At 43.2% G+C, this 18,547-nt stretch overlaps 1 protein-coding gene across 1 annotated transcript in view; it reads left to right on the forward strand.

The window, feature by feature from the left end:
- The first annotated feature begins 4,617 nt into the window (after nucleotides 1–4,617).
- ZNHIT3 (zinc finger HIT-type containing 3) overlaps nucleotides 4,618–18,547 on the forward strand; it is a 42,928-nt gene continuing 28,998 nt past the window's right edge. Inside the window, exon 1 of the mRNA XM_085649453.1 lies at nucleotides 4,618–4,876. Coding sequence (XP_085505579.1) covers nucleotides 4,794–4,876 — 83 coding nt within the window. The 5' untranslated portion in view covers nucleotides 4,618–4,793. The remainder of the gene's footprint in view (nucleotides 4,877–18,547) is intronic.

Genomic DNA, 18,547 nt, shown 5'->3' on the forward strand with positions numbered 1-18,547 from the left:
GTGACACCCACTGTTCGTCTGGGATAATACAGTCAGCTCTTTGATTATCTAATCCCACAAAATATGGGTGATTTATGACTGCCCAAAATTTAGCACTATCTTTCTGTGTCTCGGGCAGCAACAAATCATTCCAAGCCTCATTTTTGATCTCAGATTTCCTCTTCCTAATAGCAAGATTATATTGTTTCCTCAATGATGCTATCAGTACTCTGTCTCTGGATTTACACTTTAAGGCCTTAAGAAGGGCTGAATGGGCCCTAGAACAGTTTGTGTCAAACCATCTAGGGGCCATTGGTTTATTTAACTTTGCCTTTACAGTCAAATCTAAATTTACTTGATGACATATGACACCAAAGGCATCAACCATTTTGGCACTCGGGTTTTTGTTATCTAAACAAATAGCAATTTCATCAACAACTTTAGCCAAAGTCTCCTGTAAAAAAGATGTTGGAATAACTTGGTCCCATTTCAGCCTACGGTTTTGATCTTTTAGCACAAGACCTGTCGCGCACAATGTGTCAATCTTCCTATTTTCCAGGACTCCATATGCTAAAACCTCTAAAATCATGGGATTGTGATCGCTAAAAACAGAAGTTTCTACCATATAAGCAAATGTTTTAGGTAGTATACTTAAAGAAACAAAAATGTAATCAATAATTGTACCAGAGTCATGACCCACATATGTTGGTGGCCTCAAATCATTTGAGCAGGTATAAAATTCATAAAGGTTGAGGGTGGCCAAAAATGATTCCAAAATCTCTCCGCTTGGAGTGTGTTCAAAATGCGGAGATGGGGGATAAAAAGGAAGTATCTCAGTCTCCCTCTGACAACCTGCCAGGCAGGGATGGATGTTAAAATCTCCCATGAGGATTACCTCATACTCGAAACAACTATTCTCAATATGAGTAGATAAGAAATCCTCTAAGGATAACAAATGCTCGTTAGGAAATTGACTGGTCGACGAATTATAAAAGTTTACAAATAAAATAGGGTTACAGTTTGATAAAGTCAATTCAACCATTAAACAGTTTTTGGATTTAGACTGGATGTATCTAGGTTTACCTTTAACGTCAAGAGAAATATACACGGCTAACCCACCCCTTGCTCTTCCTGCTTTACTGGGAACTGCAGGTACTGAAAAATGGGAGTAGCCATCTAGGGCCAAACACTCTAACGTTTCCCAAGTTTCCTGGAAAGCAAGAATGTCATAACTCCTGATTTTGTCCAGCCACATTTTGTCTTTAAATTTGGTTCTGAGCCCAGCAATGTTCCAGCTCATAATTCTACAGGCCCTATTGCCTGCAGGAAACTGAAGTGATAAGACGGGAGCCGGATGTGGTCCCTCAACATCATTAGTTTGATTTGGCAAAAGTCAATCATTTTGATCCATAAAGGATAGTGGCGCAAAACGGTTAAACAGTTCTAAAGGTTGTGTAACTGGGTTAAATACAAAGGGTTGTTGTCGGTGGGCAGGTGCGTTATTCCTTATATCTTGTCCCCATCTAGAGTGAAGATCCCAGTTTGTGTTCCATCCCAAAGCAGGAGTCCTTGGGATTGATACGTTCTGCTGTTCCCCATAAAAGAATTTCAAAGTAAGGGGAACCACAGTGCCTTGTCTTCGTTGAGGGGGAAGGATATTTACAAGAATATTAGGAAGAACATGTTGATTTGAAAAGCTCACAGCCACACAGTCACCTTTGAATTTTTTTGGCCGATTTCCCAGCCAAGGAACCCTAGTTGCTGATTTAATTACACTTGCGAGATGTTGCTGTCCTCCTGGAGCTAGCCGCATATTAGTGGTTAGCCAATGTAGGGCTTTGCTACACAGTGAGTTAGAGCTTTCTACCGTGCCTCTTTCTAATGGAGGGATATTTGCAAGGACTAACACCACGGGTGTGGCTTCAACAATAAATTGCAGGGGATCCGACGTAGAAATATGGGGTTGTAATGTTTGCATGTGGGGAACATTCGCCGCGGGGGTTGGATTTGTTGGGGGGCACTGGAGCGTAGAGCTCCCAACAACAGCGTTGGGAATCAGTGTCGATGGATTGTCCCCAGGAGGCTCTGTTCCCTCTCCAACACCCAAAGTAGTTCCGTCAGCGGCTTCCCCATGGTTATTGTTCAAAAAAGTAACTAATGTGGTTAAATTTTCAATACTACTTGCGACTGTGTTTTGATAACCACCCAGCTTCTTAACCTCTGCTTGTAATTTATCGATCTTGGATATGAGCGGTTTGACAATGGAATTAATTTTAGTCTCAATGAAATCCGCGATTTTGTCAAAAAGGGCTTCTTCGATAGAGCAAGTAGAAGGGTCCTCAGCATGATTCATTTGTATACATTTTGTGGTATTAACCCTCTTCCATTTAGCCCCAGAACGTAGACCACCCCGCTTTAGAGGGATCTTAGTGCATTGACGCTTAGGTCTAACTTCATGGGCTGTAGGGGTTAGGTCGAGAATAGGCACCTGGGACGTCTGAGACTGTACGTCTTGGTCAGAATTGATGTCATTCAAATCATTTATGATACCCTCGATAAACGAGTCTTCTGAAGCTGGAGTTACATTATCCGAGATGTCAGGTATAACTTGGGAAACAATGTCAGCAGAAGTAGTTGCACTAAAAACATCTTGTGTGTTAATTTCATCAGACGAAGTAGTAGCGAAGGTAGGTGGGGACAAACAGAGTAAATCCGGTGATTGGCTCAGCCCCAATGACTCCCTCCTTTGCATATTAATCTTCTGTACAGTCTGAACCAAATAATTGTTCATCTTGTTGTGTTGAACTGCAACAACTTTTTTAGGCATGACTTATCATGTAACCGCAGTTCGTACTTACAGATAAATGTGGGGACTTCTATAGGCTCAACTTACTTGTGCAATGATGTCCAATGTGACTCCTACAGCGTGTATGGCCCTGCCCCTGCCTCTTCCTGCCGATGAGGGCCGTAGAGGGCCCGCCCTTTGCCCGGGCTTCGCCCCGGGCGTCCCGCGAAGCGGGCCTTGCACTGATTTTATGCGCCTCCTGGCGCCGTTGGTGCGTGCGTGCTGTGCGCCGCCGCAAGTGCTGCCGGGATTCGTAGTCCCGTTATGCGGCGGCGCGGGATCTGGCTGGCGATGACTCTTGGCGGTGGCGGCACAACCGTGTGGTCTGTACGGACTCTTGGCGATGGCAGCGTTGAAGTGAGCTTGGTTCCCCCCGCTCCGCCGGCCTTGCACTGATTTTATGCGCCTCCTGGCGCCGTTGGTGCGTGCGTGCTGTGTGCCGCCGCAAGTGCTGCCGGGATTCGTAGTCCCGTTATGCGGCGGCGCGGGATCTGGCTGGCGATGACTCTTGGCGGTGGCGGCACAACCGTGTGGTCTGTACGGACTCTTGGCGATGGCAGCGTTGAAGTGAGCTTGGTTCCCCGCCTCAATTCTTTCGAAAGGATAACCGGTTTAACGGAGTAGTGGGGAGGAGGTGTCACCACAACACCACTAAAGCAGTATGTTTAGCGCGGTTGCTCCTCTGACTACGCCAATGAACTGCGCACTCCCTTTTCCGCCCTCAGGCTCCTCCGATACCAGTCGCTATCATTCCAGAGTGCTCAGTTTCTACTACTCACTGTCTACTACTCTCTATTACTAACTCTCTGCTACTCACTCTCTATTACTATGTACTACTCACTCTCTGCAACTCACTCTCTACTACCCTCTACTCTCTAATCACACTCAACTACTTTCTACAGGTCACTCTCTACTTCTCTCTATTACTCACTAGCTATTACTCACTCTCTACTACTCACTCTCTACTACTCACTCACTACTACTCACTCTACTACAATCGACTACTCTCTACTACTCACTCTACTACTCACTGCCTACTACTCACTCTCTACTACTCATTCTCTGTTACTCTATACTACTCACTCTCTACTAACCACTCTACTACTCTCTACTCTCCACCTCTCATAAATACAAATATATGCATGCGTACATATACATATATGCATACATATGCATGTTATGCACATGAAAGTTTTAAAAACACTAATAAAAGCGAAGCTAAAAAGCCGCCTAATTACAAACCGGACTGCTTTAACAAACGAGGGCGAGACCTATTACATTTTCAATGTTGTTTAAAAATGTCCCGATTTTTGGCTTTAAAATGCTGGTCACCCTACCATAGTTAGTCTTTCGATCGCTGTTGGGTATGTATTTTTGAGTCATTTTTTATAGCGCGATCTCGCAACACACAAGTTGACGATCCTATTTTTAGGCAGGGGCAGATTAAATTATGTGTCCTAAATCACAGGATATGGAGCCGACACCAAGACTGAAACACGGTCCTCGAGCGCAAAGTCGGTCGCTCTGGCCGTGAGGCCGCCCTCCTCCACGTAAAGATTGCCATTAGCCACGGGTTTCCAAGGGAAGGGGTGGGTGAGGTAGGCATGGAATGGGTTGTATATTTAAATTGCATAAACTTTAAAGGCGAAAATGGGGGACAGTCTGTCGACATGCGCCGCTAGTTAATGGCCGATTTGGTTTGCGGTAGGCTCTTGATTAATGCTGTCTTGACTGGCGCAGCCTGATTGGATGGGAGTTAAAATATATGTTATTGATTGGTTCTGCCTGTCGTAGGAGAAAGGGAATTGGCCATTTACCAATTGTGATTGGGGGAGAGCCCTGGATAGGCCAGTGATTGAAAATGCCTGTGGGTGGGTCTTCTGTCTCCCGATCGGGTGATTCGCACGCTGCTTGTTGTGGTGGTTCTTGGTGTTTGAGCTTGCAGTCTTTCGGACATTAACAACTGAGCATGGCTGCACATTCCTTGAAGGGATGCTGCGTATGCGCCGAACAAGCCCCCAAGTATCGGTGCCCCGGGTGTCGTCTACGATAGTGAGTACTATAGGTTTTCTAAACGCATCACGAAAGCTTGGGGATGCCAGGGAGAAAGTGGCACTGTCACATTGGAAGTGCGCACAGTCACAGTTGAGTGCAGTGCATGGGGATAGCTGAACGCAACCGAAAGGGTGTGAGATACGGCCGGGTACAGAACAGTAGTAAAGCGGGTTAAGCATGTAAAGTTTGCACCGACAGTCGTCTGAGATGGCATCTTCAACAAACGGATTTCGGAAACTTACCGTGTTAAGTCTCCAGAACTCACAAGTACTTCAGCTGATCCTCTCCAGTGTTGTGTGTGTTTTTTTTTTTTTTTTTTGTAGTCTTGGACCTGTCCCGTTTATCCCATTATAAAATCCCAGGTGGTAATGGTAAAACCTCCTCAACACCTCGTGCACTTGGGAGCTCCAAGTCCTGTGTCCTTTTCCATGTAGTCAGCTTTTCGAAGCTCCCAGACTGGCTTTATTGATCTGTTAAATGACTTGGAGTCCCTGTCATTTAACAGATGTATAAAGCCAGAGTACTGAGCCAAGTCATACCTGTGTTCTTTCTTGTTTCTTGACCTACATCAGACCTGTCAACCTTTGAAACATTTCCACAATAGTGTGCCTAATCAGCTTCTAGGAGGTAGGACATATGTTGCACGTGTAGTGTGCAAATCTGAACAGTTGGCGTAAGAGGTTATTTGAAGGCCCGCTAAATGTGGTAATTAACTGGTGCAAATATATTCCCAAAACTTTGCCTGAAAGCCAATGTTTTTTTACATGAAAAACTAAAATTAAAGGGCATTCCAGGAGAGAGCTTTTTAACTATTACATTGATTTCAGGGCTTGGTAGTTAATGGGCACCAAGTGACTCAATTTTACTACGAACAACTGGCACCATTCCTTTTACAAATCTTTGTTTTCATTTGTGTTAATTTTATTGGTTTAACTGAATGAACGAATACAGCAAATCTCAGAATGCATTAGGTGCTTAATTGAAAGCTCAAGGCCTGGTAAACGCTATCGATGATAAGATGGAGCCATCGGATAATCTTAACCCCAAAGCATTATATTCCAACTCTCACTGTGCTATGGTTTGTCAAAAGAAGGGCCACTGGAATTATGTGGTATGAGTGGGCCAACTGTTGAGTAAATTATGTAGCTAGAAAAGGCAAATTGTGTGGCATAATGCAGCACATTTTATAGTATTACTTCATTATTTCAGTATTTTTAAACTTGGTGCTATTGTCTGGGCATTGCTTGCCCCTCATTAGTATCTCCGTGTGTTTGCTTTGTTTGCCCTAAGTTGGCAGGGTATGTCCAGATGTGGGTCCATTGCTCACTTTATAAAATACAAGAATTACCCCTCTACACCAAGAGTCAGGGTACCGGAATCAGTAGAAGAATATAACTACTCTTGGAGAACTAAGCATTTATATCAAGGTACTCACAACATACTACTCCACCAGTCTTAAAAGGGGTAACAAAGTAAATAGATTTAAATTCATATTTTGTTATATTATTTTTACAAAAATGTGTTTCTTATGTATAACAAACTCGCATTAATAACAGTGTCCTCAATGTTTTTCACAAATTATTAAAACCATCAAAGGGAGACACATTATCAGACATAAACTTGTCATGCACAGTAGTTAATTCAAAGGAATCCTTTACAGTCTTGGTGTTGTCTGATCATATATATACAACACTTTGATTCCTTGAATTTAACCTGGAATTGACAGGCGTCAACGCGTTTCGGTGATATAGAAGAAAGAATAAAACCACCTTCTTCAGGACAATTAATTATCTACACTTCTTTGAGCACCCTAGAGAGTTCACCTGTATGGAAACATAAATCAAATATCAGCTAAAAACCCCTTCATTTCAATAACATATTTATTAAGTTAATACAAAATCTATACATGAATTACATATTTCAAGTCTTTGTTACACACATGATCTATTGGAATTAATCCTTTTATTAAAAAAAAAAGAAAGTTGAATCAGTTTACATATTTATTTACCCCATACTACCCATTCTGGACTGGGAGGTATGAAAAAAAAGTGATTAGCTCAACCATACATACTCCATTCCTTCATTAAATTACACTCACCTATATCATAAAGGTGAGTTTGACCGTTCAGGCTGTTTTTAACTATTTGGAATGAATCGGCAGTGCACTCCTTATTAGAAGCCTAAAGACATGAATAGCCAATTAGGAATACTTATATTTATAAGTCTCCTGCTACATAAGAAGACAACCCTAACAAGATAACCTACCCCTTCTGTCGCTCCACAAGGGACAGAACACTCCTTTATCCCACCCAATACCTTTCCTTTGAGGCGCAAATACAGCGCCATCTTGTAGGGGTAGAAGCTGTTCGCGTATCATCTACTCAACAGTTTAAGGTCTCAAACATTAATACACATATAAAATCGAGTCTCTAATATAGCAATTCTTTATTACTACCTGATTAGCGGATATCCCAATATGGGTAGTCCCCCCTCCCCCAAAAAGTTTTTTTCTTTTCCCAGATGAGGGTGTTAACACAAATGAAAACCTTATCTAATCAATTTCATCCAGTGTTTTTTATTATTTAATCCATGTCTCACTGTATCCAATGTAGAAATATACCACTGTTCAGAGGCGCAACTAGAGCCAAATTTCGGGGGGGGCTGAGCAAAAATTTCGGGGGGGGCTGAGCAAAAATTTCGGGGGGGGCTGAACTTTAAGCAATAGGCAGAGTGGAGCTGCAGGGGCTCTTAGAAGAGGTGAAACAACAGCGAGGCCTCATTAACATGCAAATGGTCTTTTAAAGACCTGTGAAGTGCTCGGGCGCGGCTGCTTTTTTGCCCGGGAAGGTGTCTCATCCCGGGCTGCCACACACGACGGGGGGGGCTGAAGCCCTGTGAGTCCAATGGGTGTTGCGCGCCTGCCACTGTTCTCTATTTTTGTTCCAAATCTCCTCCTCTTTTGCTTCAATAGACTTCTTCCAGAATAAACCATCTAATATCCATGCATGTATGACCCTTTGCTTTAAAGTGGTCTACCAGAGATGCATTTTCCTTATTATTTTTTACTGCTGATTTGTTCCGAGAGCCTGACTCGAAGTTCACGTGCCATTTCCCCCCCACATTACCTAAGACACAGGGGCAGATTAGTAGGTATACAATATTGCTAGTTCTGCAATTATTACGTTTTTTTGGTGTAACCTTGTATCCATTATGTGTAATTCTCTCATCTATGATACACATTGAGCAGGTGACACCCCCTCGCATTTATTATTTCCCACTGCTTTAGTGCCTATTATCGTTCTCTGTTGTAGGGTGTTTTTTTTCTCTAAGTGTGCACTAGAGCCTTACAGAGATTATTTCTTTTAAATGCAAACAGGGGTCTGTCCAGTTTTTCATCTTCATTAAGGATATCCCAGTTTGAATTCACTATGTTATTAATATTATTACTGATCTCAGAAAATTGGCTTACGAAGACTATCCTATTATCAGTAAGATTTTTCTCTTTTCTATTGCCAGTGTTCGCTAGCATAGTATCACGATCGAAAAATCTAGCCCTCTTGAAAGAATGACTGATTCATTTTTTCGGATACTCCCGTTCTTTCAATTTGGTCTTTAGAGTTTCTGAATGTTTATAAAAATCATCTAAAGATGAACAGTTCTTCCGAAGGCAGAGAAACTGTCCAAAAGGAATATTATCCTTTTGGGCCGTTGGGTGGTAACTTGTGTAATGGAGTAAGGTGTTCTTATGGGTGGGTTTCCTAAAGAGCTCCACTTCTAATATACCTTCTACATTCTCTATGGTAAGGTCCAAAAAATTAACGGACTCCTGACTGAACTGTGCCGTGAATTTCAAATTTGGATCCCCCAAATTTAGCCACTCCAAGAATTCTTGTAATGTTTTAACTGGACCATCCCAAATAAAAAAAATATCATCCATGAAACAATACCATTTAGAAACATTTTCTGAAAAAGGAGCCACCTTATTGAATATATGTCTTTCCTCAAACTCTCCAACATAAAGGCAAGCCAGACTAGGAGCACAGGTAGCTCCCATGCTGGTGCCCTTACATGGAAGTTATAGCTCTTCTTTGAATAAAAACATGTTGTTCTTTAGAACTAGGGACACACACTCAATAATGAAGTCTCTATTAGTTCCCCTAGTATCTTCTTCCTTCAAGACTCTCTTAATCACTTGAATGGTGTCGTCCTGGGGGATATTCGTATAGAGAGCTTCTTTGTCCAGTGCAAATTAAATTTGGGAGTTGGCATTAAAAACTACACTTTAAAATATGTTTCTTCATTTGTATTGTTATACATATGAAGAAACATATTTTTTAAATAATATAAGATAAAATTAGAATTATATCTATTTGCTTTGTTACCCTTTTTAAGACTCGTGGAGTGGTATGTTGTGAGTACCTTGATATAAATGCGTATTTCTCCAAGAGTAGCTATATTTTTCTACCCTTGCTCACTTTGCCACTGGATTCAAGCTAGCCTAGTTGATGAGGGGTGTTACCCTGAAACCAGTCTCAGGATACTTGTTTCCGGTTCAGGGAAGACCTGGCTTGGTAGTTCGGGCTGGAATGTTCCCATGAGGCACAGAGTCAAGACTGATTTGCATATAGCTAGGTCTGAATTGAGGTGGCGAAGTGAGCTAAAGAACGATGATGGATTCAACCCAGACCTGTGAGGGGGGTGAGTGTCTGAAAAGTTTCAGCACTCCGTCCATCATCTCCTTGTGTTTGCCATGGTTTTTCATAAAACCTCACTGGTGTGGGAGCTGCTGGGCCCTCACCATTATAACAAACATTGGCAAAAGCAAAAATTGTTTTTGGTCTCAAAAACCGCATATTGCCGGGGGGTGGGGGAGAGGGAGAGAGACTGAAAGACACAGAATTTTAATAAACACCAAAGGTCATGGTTAACAGACCTAATTAGGGGCCCAATTACAAGTTATAACCCTGGTCGCAGGGCCAGCGTTAACACAGTGGGAGACCTCTTTGGAGAGCATATGCTACTATCACATACAGACTTCACGAACGAATGTGGTGTCAGAGAAGTATTATTTTTGACACACAAACCCAACACTGAGTTAGTTCATCTAATGTATCTTACGGGGACAGGTAGCCACCTCACCCATTGGCTCTATCGCGGTATACGTACTCACCAACCATCCCTGATGGCTCTAATACGCTCCAAATGGGAACATGATATAAACAGACCACTACTAGGTAAAGAGTGGAAGACGATACTGGAATACCCAAAACGAGTATCCCAGAATACACCCATTTAAATTATATATAATATATGGTAACTCAGAGAGCATATCTAACACCTCACAAACTACATTACATATGATATGGTCTTTCTCCGGGTTAAGAGGATATTGGGGAGGGTTAACTAATGTTTTGAAGGAGGTTGCGGGAGACATGGGTTGGCAAACAGCAGAAACATGTATACTGGGACTGTATAGACGATGAAAAGAGTACAAAGTACAGGGTAAATTTACCGACTTGGGTCTGATACTTGCAGAACGAGGTATCACGAGGAGGTGGAAATCACCTTCAGCCCCTACAATACTAAGTTGGAAAGAAGAAGTTGAAAAATGGGGACTGGCGGAAAGTGTAGCTATTCGGAGAGAAGAAAGAGGACTAAGAAAGGACCCTATTGCAATGAGCTGGGACCTCCTGTTAGAATCCTTTAAATCTGCTGACCTATTTAATCCATGAAGATTCTATACGCTCCCAGCGTACTCACAGTCCTCATTCCCCTATGCAAGCAGCGGCACTTGCTCTTCATGATAAGAGCCGCTGGTAAACTCAACCATAACCCCAGGGTTTACATTACCCTCCGAATCCTCGTAGGCAAATCAAGGAGTGATATTAACATGCAGTATAAGTACAACCCTCAATCCAGTGCTTACAAAATTAACCAAGCACATAAAATCTAGCCTACACAATCCAGTCCCTTGCCTTGATTATTAGACTTTACTTTATTATCTAAAGGCCCGTCAGCAAAGGGTGGGGAGTTAAAAATTGTAAATATTTGTTCTATTCTTATCCAGTAGAGCAGTACTATTGATGTATTAACAGGGAGGATAGTTATCGGAGGCTTAGACATGGTCTGAATAGCCATGTCCTAAACACTATATGTCTGTAAATAGTGCGAAAGGACGAAACATTATGTAAAGGTGCCAATTTGTATCGCTGTTATCTGCATATTCGTGGTCCTGCTATACAGAAGTAATTTTTTTCTGTGTTGTAATTGGAGAAAAATGAATAAAATGTGTTTAAAAAATAAAATAGGGGCCCAATTATTAATGGAAGTCTCAAAAGTGAACCCATAATATATGTCCTTGCATTAAGTGCAGGTTTACGGCTTTCGTGAATTCACAAGAATTTACAGAAGTAGGCTAAGAAATAGTACTCCTTAGAAAATATTTGTCAACAGCATTTAAGCATGAGCAAATATGCATGTGTAGATTTGCTCATGCAAAAATCTGATAAGTGTTTGCAAGTTCACTTCCCCTCCAACCACATTTTTCCCAGCCCAGAAGAAGTTTTACATCTGCCATTGTCAGGAGGACATTTTGAAATTTTCTCAGTATAGGATAAGATTGGAGAAGAGGTGGTGAAAACTCATAAAACATGCAAGTTAGTAGGTTTGCGTAGACTCAAAAGGGCATTCTAACCATGGGACTAATGCTCACCACTACCTTCAGCCCCAGTATGTAAATCTGCGGAAATGTGGCAAAATAAGGGAATTGCTAGTATTCAAACCCTACTATGGTATGAGCCCTGGCATAATCAGAGAGGCTATATCAGAGCTCTTATATAATAAGATTGCTGCCATAATTTGTCGTTGCATTACCTGGCAAAAAAGGGACAAGTAGAATTATGCAGCAACTTGCCTCATGGACAAGTAGATATTTTATTACATTCCACACCCCGTGCATGTATGACCAGGAATACAGCAATATATTTTTAAAACAAATATGGATTTTTTTTATTGATTTGTTATTCAAAGCTATAAATTTGCACATTTTTGCAGAGCATAACCTTTTTCCAGTCCTGGCAAGCAGTTTTTTGGGAGAACAATGAACTCAGTGTTGTATTTATGAATGATATCGCCTCCTCAAATATGTTTTGATCTACGGGGGGAAGATCCTGCCACCTGCTCATTAGATACGTTTTTGCTGAAAGGAACACATTTTTGTTGTTGTTTTTTTTTATATATTCAGTTTTTCTTTTTTGTTTTTTTAATATAAACAGCACACAATTAGATGACATATTGAACCGTGAGGTTAAATCCAGTCTTTTTTAACAACCAAAAAGAATAAACAATAAGCAATAATTCATCATACTTCAAATAACAATTCAGGAAGAGCTCAATCATCTATCAATTCATATATCACAGTATACCAGTTGCGATATTTAATCTGTCAAAACACATTGATTCTCTGGCCCGACTAAACGTCTGATTCAGGGGTCATTGGCAGTCTGCGACTCCTTCAAAATCGCTATAGGAGGCCAGATACGTTGACGCAATAATATCCCTCTTTTACCCTTTCTCTCATAAATGGCTCTTTCTAGAGTAAACATTGAGAGCAGCCGTGCGAGCCAGTGCTGAAATGTTGGGGGTGCCGAATCTAACCAGGCAGAAGCAATACATATCCGTACTACGGCCATGGCTAGGCAAAGGAATTGATAAGATGGATCTTGTACTTTGTTGGTACTATCTCCAAGAAGTATCAGAGCTGGGGTTAGCTTGATTTTCAAACCTAGCGCCAGACCTAGAAATTTTCCAATGGCGTTTATCAGGGTTTCAAGATGTAAGCAGGACGCAAACATCTGTACAAGGTCAGCATCTGGCGAGTCGCTCCGCGGGCATCGAACTCCTACTTGCCCCCCCCCCTCCACTGTGTGATCCTCGCCAGGGTATAGTAGAGTGCAAAGATAGTTTTGTAGTGCTGAGCTTGAAGCCCTGCCAAGCACACTACCGTCTGACCCAGTTCTAGAGAGTCCAAAAATTTCTCCGATGCAACACCCACCCGTTCCGCCCATTTACCCGCATGTTTTTCCAAATCGCCTTGTTTAAGCGCCACAAGTTCAGCATGTATTAATTTTATAGTACACTACCTGCTATCTCTAATATCATCGATAACTTTAATTCTACCAAACCTATTGAGCCCCCCACATTTTTACTTAGAAAACTTCGCAGCTGCAGAAATAAAAAAAAAATGACTCCTTTCTAGACCGAACTCCATCTGGATATCGCTAAACTGACAAAAACCCTCAATCCGTATTAAGTCCCTGACAATCCGACCGCCCCCGCCCGCCCCCCCTGCCCAGTCCGCCATAACCACATCAGAGAATATTCCAGGAAACATAGGATTTTTATATAGCTGAGTGTAATAGTTAATCTTCCCAAGACCAGTCTTCTTTTGAAGTGCTACCCATATTTTAAAAGCGGCCAATAGTCTTGTATCTTGTCTTCTTATAATAACTGGGCTCGCTAAACTTCATAAAACAATTCATTACTTGTTCCCCGAGCAATAGCTTGTAGACATCAGGGAGCCCTACTTCCTCCCCGGGGTCAGTAGAGCACGCACCAAATAAGATACTCACATATTGGAGAGCAGCCGCCCAATAGTACGTTTTAAAATCAGGGACAGCAAAGCCTCCTCTCTCCCTGGGGAGTGACATAAACCTGAGAGCTCTCCCCGTTTTCCCTTGCGCCCAGATAAACCGGTTTACTATATTCTTCAATGCAGCAAACCAGTGTTTTTCAAATTCTAGCGGTATTGCCCTAAACAAATATAGTATTTTTGGTAAAAACAATATTTTAACCACATTGCTGATGCCCAATAGTGACGTGTAGATTATTAAATCTGTCAAAATCAGTTTTCGCCTTTCTGATTACAGGCTCGATGTTCCTAGCGACTAGGTTCCCCAGTTCCGGTGTGATAGCAATACCAAGATACACAGCTGTGTCAGTAACTCGTGGATCGGTCATAGCAACATGCCTATTCCTAATTATCTGATTTTTTTAATTTGTACCCAGAGAATCTGCCAAAATCCCGTTCTACCTCCTCCACTATGGCAAGTGCAGTTGAGGGATCGCAGTGACGATGGCAACAATACTTTTGTTTCAAGACCATGGCACACAATAGGCTTAACTCCATTATTGGCCTCCAGTAATCGTATTAGGGGATCTATATATATGGCAAAAAGGAGGGGTGAGCACAGGCAGCCCTGTCTTGTCCCACGCTCAATAAAAAAAGGTGCTATATAACCCCCATTCTATCTTAAGCGAGCTGTGTGGGCTCTATACAAAACCTGGATGGCTTTGATAAAACCTCCCCTGAGACCAAAGCATTTCAAAGTCTCCCACAAGAAGTACCAGGAGACCCTATCAAATGCCTTTTCGGCATCCAAAAGCATGGCTGTCATAGGGTCCCCGGAGACCTCCGTTACATCAAAGAGTGTTATTACTCGGCGAATATGCTGCGTTGTACCCCTCCCAGGTATAAACCAGTGTTGATAGGGATGAATTGTTTTCCTAATAATACAGTTGAGTCTAGTTTCCATAGCTTTAGAGAAAATTTTAACATCGCTATTTAAAAGGGTTATTGGCCTATATGAACATGTCTCCCCGGGTGGTTTATCTTTTCTTTTTTTTAAATTACAATGTCTGCCCCTGCCCATGACTCGGGAGCAGAACCACCCTTCTGAGCTTGGCAGATAACCTCAGTCAAGTCAGGTCCAATTATATCTGCAAAAGTTTTATAGAACTCTAGCGGGATCTGATCTGGACCAGTAGCCTTATTAGATGGTAAGCTTCGCAATGCATCCATTCTCTCAACCTGCGTCAGGGCTGCCTCGAGAGTCTCCTTATCTGAGAAGTCAACCCCCTGTAAGGGTATCTTGTTTTAAATATTCTTGTATTAAATTCAGCGCATTCGGGGTTCCTTGCTATACTGCCGTTAATAAAACTGCCGGAACACCTCCCGTATTCCAGAACAGTCGGCTATTATACTCCCGTTGTCATACAAGATTTCAGTTATCTCTTCAGCAGTGCTCTTTTGTTTTAATCTTACTGCGAGGGTATGCCCCACCCGCTCACTAAACTCGTGGCAGTGCTGTCTTTTTGCCAAGAAGGTTTCCACATCCTTAACAGCAATTCGCTCCCCAACATCAGCCTTAGCTGAGGCCAACCGAAGCAAAATATCCTCGATTGGTCTGCCCATATTGATAGCTATAGCAAGATCCTCCTCTATCTTAATCAGGGTTTTCCTAGTTGCTTCCTCTTGCTGTGCCGCCTTCTTATGCCTTTGCAGGCTATAGCTCATTGTTTCTCCTCTGCCTATGCAGGCTATAGCTCATTGTTTCTCCTCTGACCCCCACTTTAAAAGCATCCCAAACTATCCCTGTGCGTGCGCTCTCCCTACTAAAATCTCAAAATTCTTTAATCCACCCCCTCATATGAAGCACATATTCTGGATCTTTTAGAAGCCCCCGTTCGGAGGTCCAACCCCGTTCTTGCCTTACACTCCCCCCCCCCCCCCCCCCCCTCCCCCAGTGAGAACGACTGTGGGGATTAATGGATTATGATCCAAGATTATCCGGTGATATTTCTCTATCTTAAGCTTGGAGATAAAATGATGCAACACAAAAAAATAAAGACGTGAAATAACCTTATGGGGTGCCGATAAAAAAACCTATTAGCTGGATTTTTGGGTTTTAGATAAGCCCATACATCGTAAGACCATTATTCCTAACTAAGTTCGTAAGAGCTGTGGAGACCCTTCTTTTCCTATCAGAATATCCACCTCCCAGATTACCCCAACGCACACCCAACCCATTAATATTAAGATGCCCACAGACTATTACAGGCATGGGCCAAGTTGCTAGTTCAGTATCCAAGAATTCAAGAGCCTCTGGATCATCACCAGTTGATCCGTACACAGAGCAGATGGTGAATATCTCACCGCCCACCGAGCATTCAGCAATAGCCCAGCGACGCCATCTATCAGCTAATTTTCTTTTCACCTTTATATCGCTTCTTCGAGTAAGAATCGCAACCCCTCTTGTACGGGTATCTTGCTTAGCATTCACCATAAGCTTATATCCTAGCTGTTCGAGGATACTGCCTCTAATACCCTCTATATGAGTTTCTTGAACACATAGTATATCGATCCGTAATGTTTTAAACAGGATCTCGGCCTTTTGCCTTGATCATTTAACCCACAAACATTAATTGAAGCAATCCGCAGGCTTATTATGCTATGTTTTGACAGTTCCTACACAAAGCCGCCAACATTTCCAACATATTTTCCTTTTTAATACATCAAAGATTGATCTTACAGAGCTCGTTTTCTTCCCATTCCTTGCTTCTTCGCCAAGATTTCCCTCACGTGTTGTCCCGTGCAGTGTTGTGCTGTACCCTTTCTCCCCCCTCCCCCCCCGGGCTTGCCCCCCTCTTCCCACAGGGAACCACCCCTCACCCCCCCACAACTCTTACAGGCAGATAGATCAAGCATGACCTATGTATAGCAGCCGATCTCACATCTCGAGTCGCAGCAGTCCTAACACCTCCTCCACCCGAGGCCCCTAACCTCGTAAGTACCCACCCCCGTTTGCCATCTAAACCAACTACCACTAAATATATAGAAAAGGATAAGGTGTTAGACCTACACGGATATAAGCTTCAGGTCACCACAACTCAAAAATCTAATTCATAATCATTCATCAATCGGACCTCCATGCGGTGTGCGACCCGTACTACTACTCCCCCCTTGCTTCCTTAAGCTCAGTGATAAATTCTTGTGCTTTAATTTCGGAGAAAACATTTGCACCCTCCGATTCAGGATAACCTTGAGCTGGGTGGGGAATAACAAAAATGCCTCACAGCCCAGCCCCTGAAAGGGAGGTATCAGCTGCCGAAGTCTCCACCTCCGCTCGACCGTAGCGTGGCAGAAGTCAGGCCGAGCGAAGAAGGTATGACCCTAGTGAGTCCGTTTCGAATCTGGTCTTGCCCGATCAATAATGGCCTGTCTTAGAACAAAGTTCCCGACGTAAATGAAGATTGCTCTGGGTCGCTCCTCTTGACTGGCAGCGTTGGACCTCCGAGTCATTGGAAAGCGATGTGCTCGCTAAACCTCGATCTCACAGTTCCAGTGGGCAAGGTCGGGGAAGGCACCTTTCAGCAAAGAAACAACAAAGGACATAATATTATACCCTTCCACATTTTCTGCCAGGCCCAGTAACCGTATGTTGTTTCGGCGTTGCCGATTTTTAAAGTCTTCGAGCTTCCAGCACATATCCAAGGATTTCTTTTCCTATGATTCCTTGAATACCTGAAGCTTGTCGACTTCCCCCTACAAGGCAACAGTTCTCTCTTCCACATGAGTTACCCTTTCAGCCATATCAGTGCACAACTTGTTAACTTTGCGGATGGACCCCTGTAGTTTTTTGGTAGCATGGATTTACCTTCGGCTCTCTAGTCTGGCCTCACCCTGCATCTGCTTAAGGGTGTAAGGGTGTCATACAATAGCTCGAGTGTGGGTGAGGCTGAGACTGCCACTGATTCAGGATCATTAGAGCCGCCTTTTTATTTATTTATTTATTTATTTGAACAGTTTTATATAACGCTGGCTAGACCCAAAGGTATCAGAGCACTTTACATTAGGAAGGGAAGTTACATAGATACATCAGTAGAATCACGTTCGGATCAGCGAGTTACAGGAAACATAGTTGCATCATTTGAGTCAAAGAAACACAGGGGGGGGGAGATGAAACCTAGACGGGGAGACTAGGAAAACAATGTCAAATGACCGGCTGGGTAGGTGATGGCCAAGGGGGTAAGCCAGAGCCAGACTCCTCTTTAGCTGCATAGGGCAGCTCCACCGGGCATCCGTCAAGGTTGCTCGGGCTCCGCGCTAGTAGGGAACAGTTTAGCTATCCGCTCAGGGGGCATTGTAATGGATCATCAATAGAATCAAAGAATCACGTTGGGATCAGCGAGTTACAGGTAACATAGATGCATCATTTAAGTCAAAGAAACACAGGGGGAGGAAACATAGATGGGGAGACCAGGAAAATAATGGCAGATAACCACTGGGTAGGTGACGGTCAAGGGGGTAAGCCAGAGCCAGACTCCTCTTTAGCTGCATAGGGCAGCTCCACCGGGCATCGGCCAAGGTTGCTCGGAAACCGCAGTAGTCGCAAACAGTTTCGATATCTGTTCAGGGGGCATCGTCATAGATCAGAGAGCTAGTGACAAAGCAGGGTTCAATAGTTCGTCCCGTTGCGAGTCGGGGGTGGGGGGGGTGGGTTAAGCCTCTGCTAGGTAACAAGGAGATACTGACTCTCCCTCCGGAAGCATGGATGTTTTTAAAGGCTCTCAGATTTCTGAGCAGCCCCTGCTCCAGCGCCATCTTAGGTCAGTCTCTGCCTTGAGTCCTCAGGGCCTGAGACATCTCAAAGTCCCAAAGGTAGACACAATTTGGGGAGAGGAGGGGGGGGGGGGTGAGGCAGTCCTCAGGGAAACCAAGCAAGTGAATTGGTCCACGCCACCATTCACCCTTTGGGCAATTGTTCCATCCTTGCCCGCTCCAGCTCGACTGCCCCTTACGGGCCGCCATCTTAGAGTAAGGCACCCGCT

This window comes from Triturus cristatus, chromosome 3_2, assembly GCF_964204655.1.
Source record: "Triturus cristatus chromosome 3_2, aTriCri1.1, whole genome shotgun sequence".
Classification (NCBI taxonomy): Eukaryota; Metazoa; Chordata; class Amphibia; order Caudata; family Salamandridae; genus Triturus; species Triturus cristatus.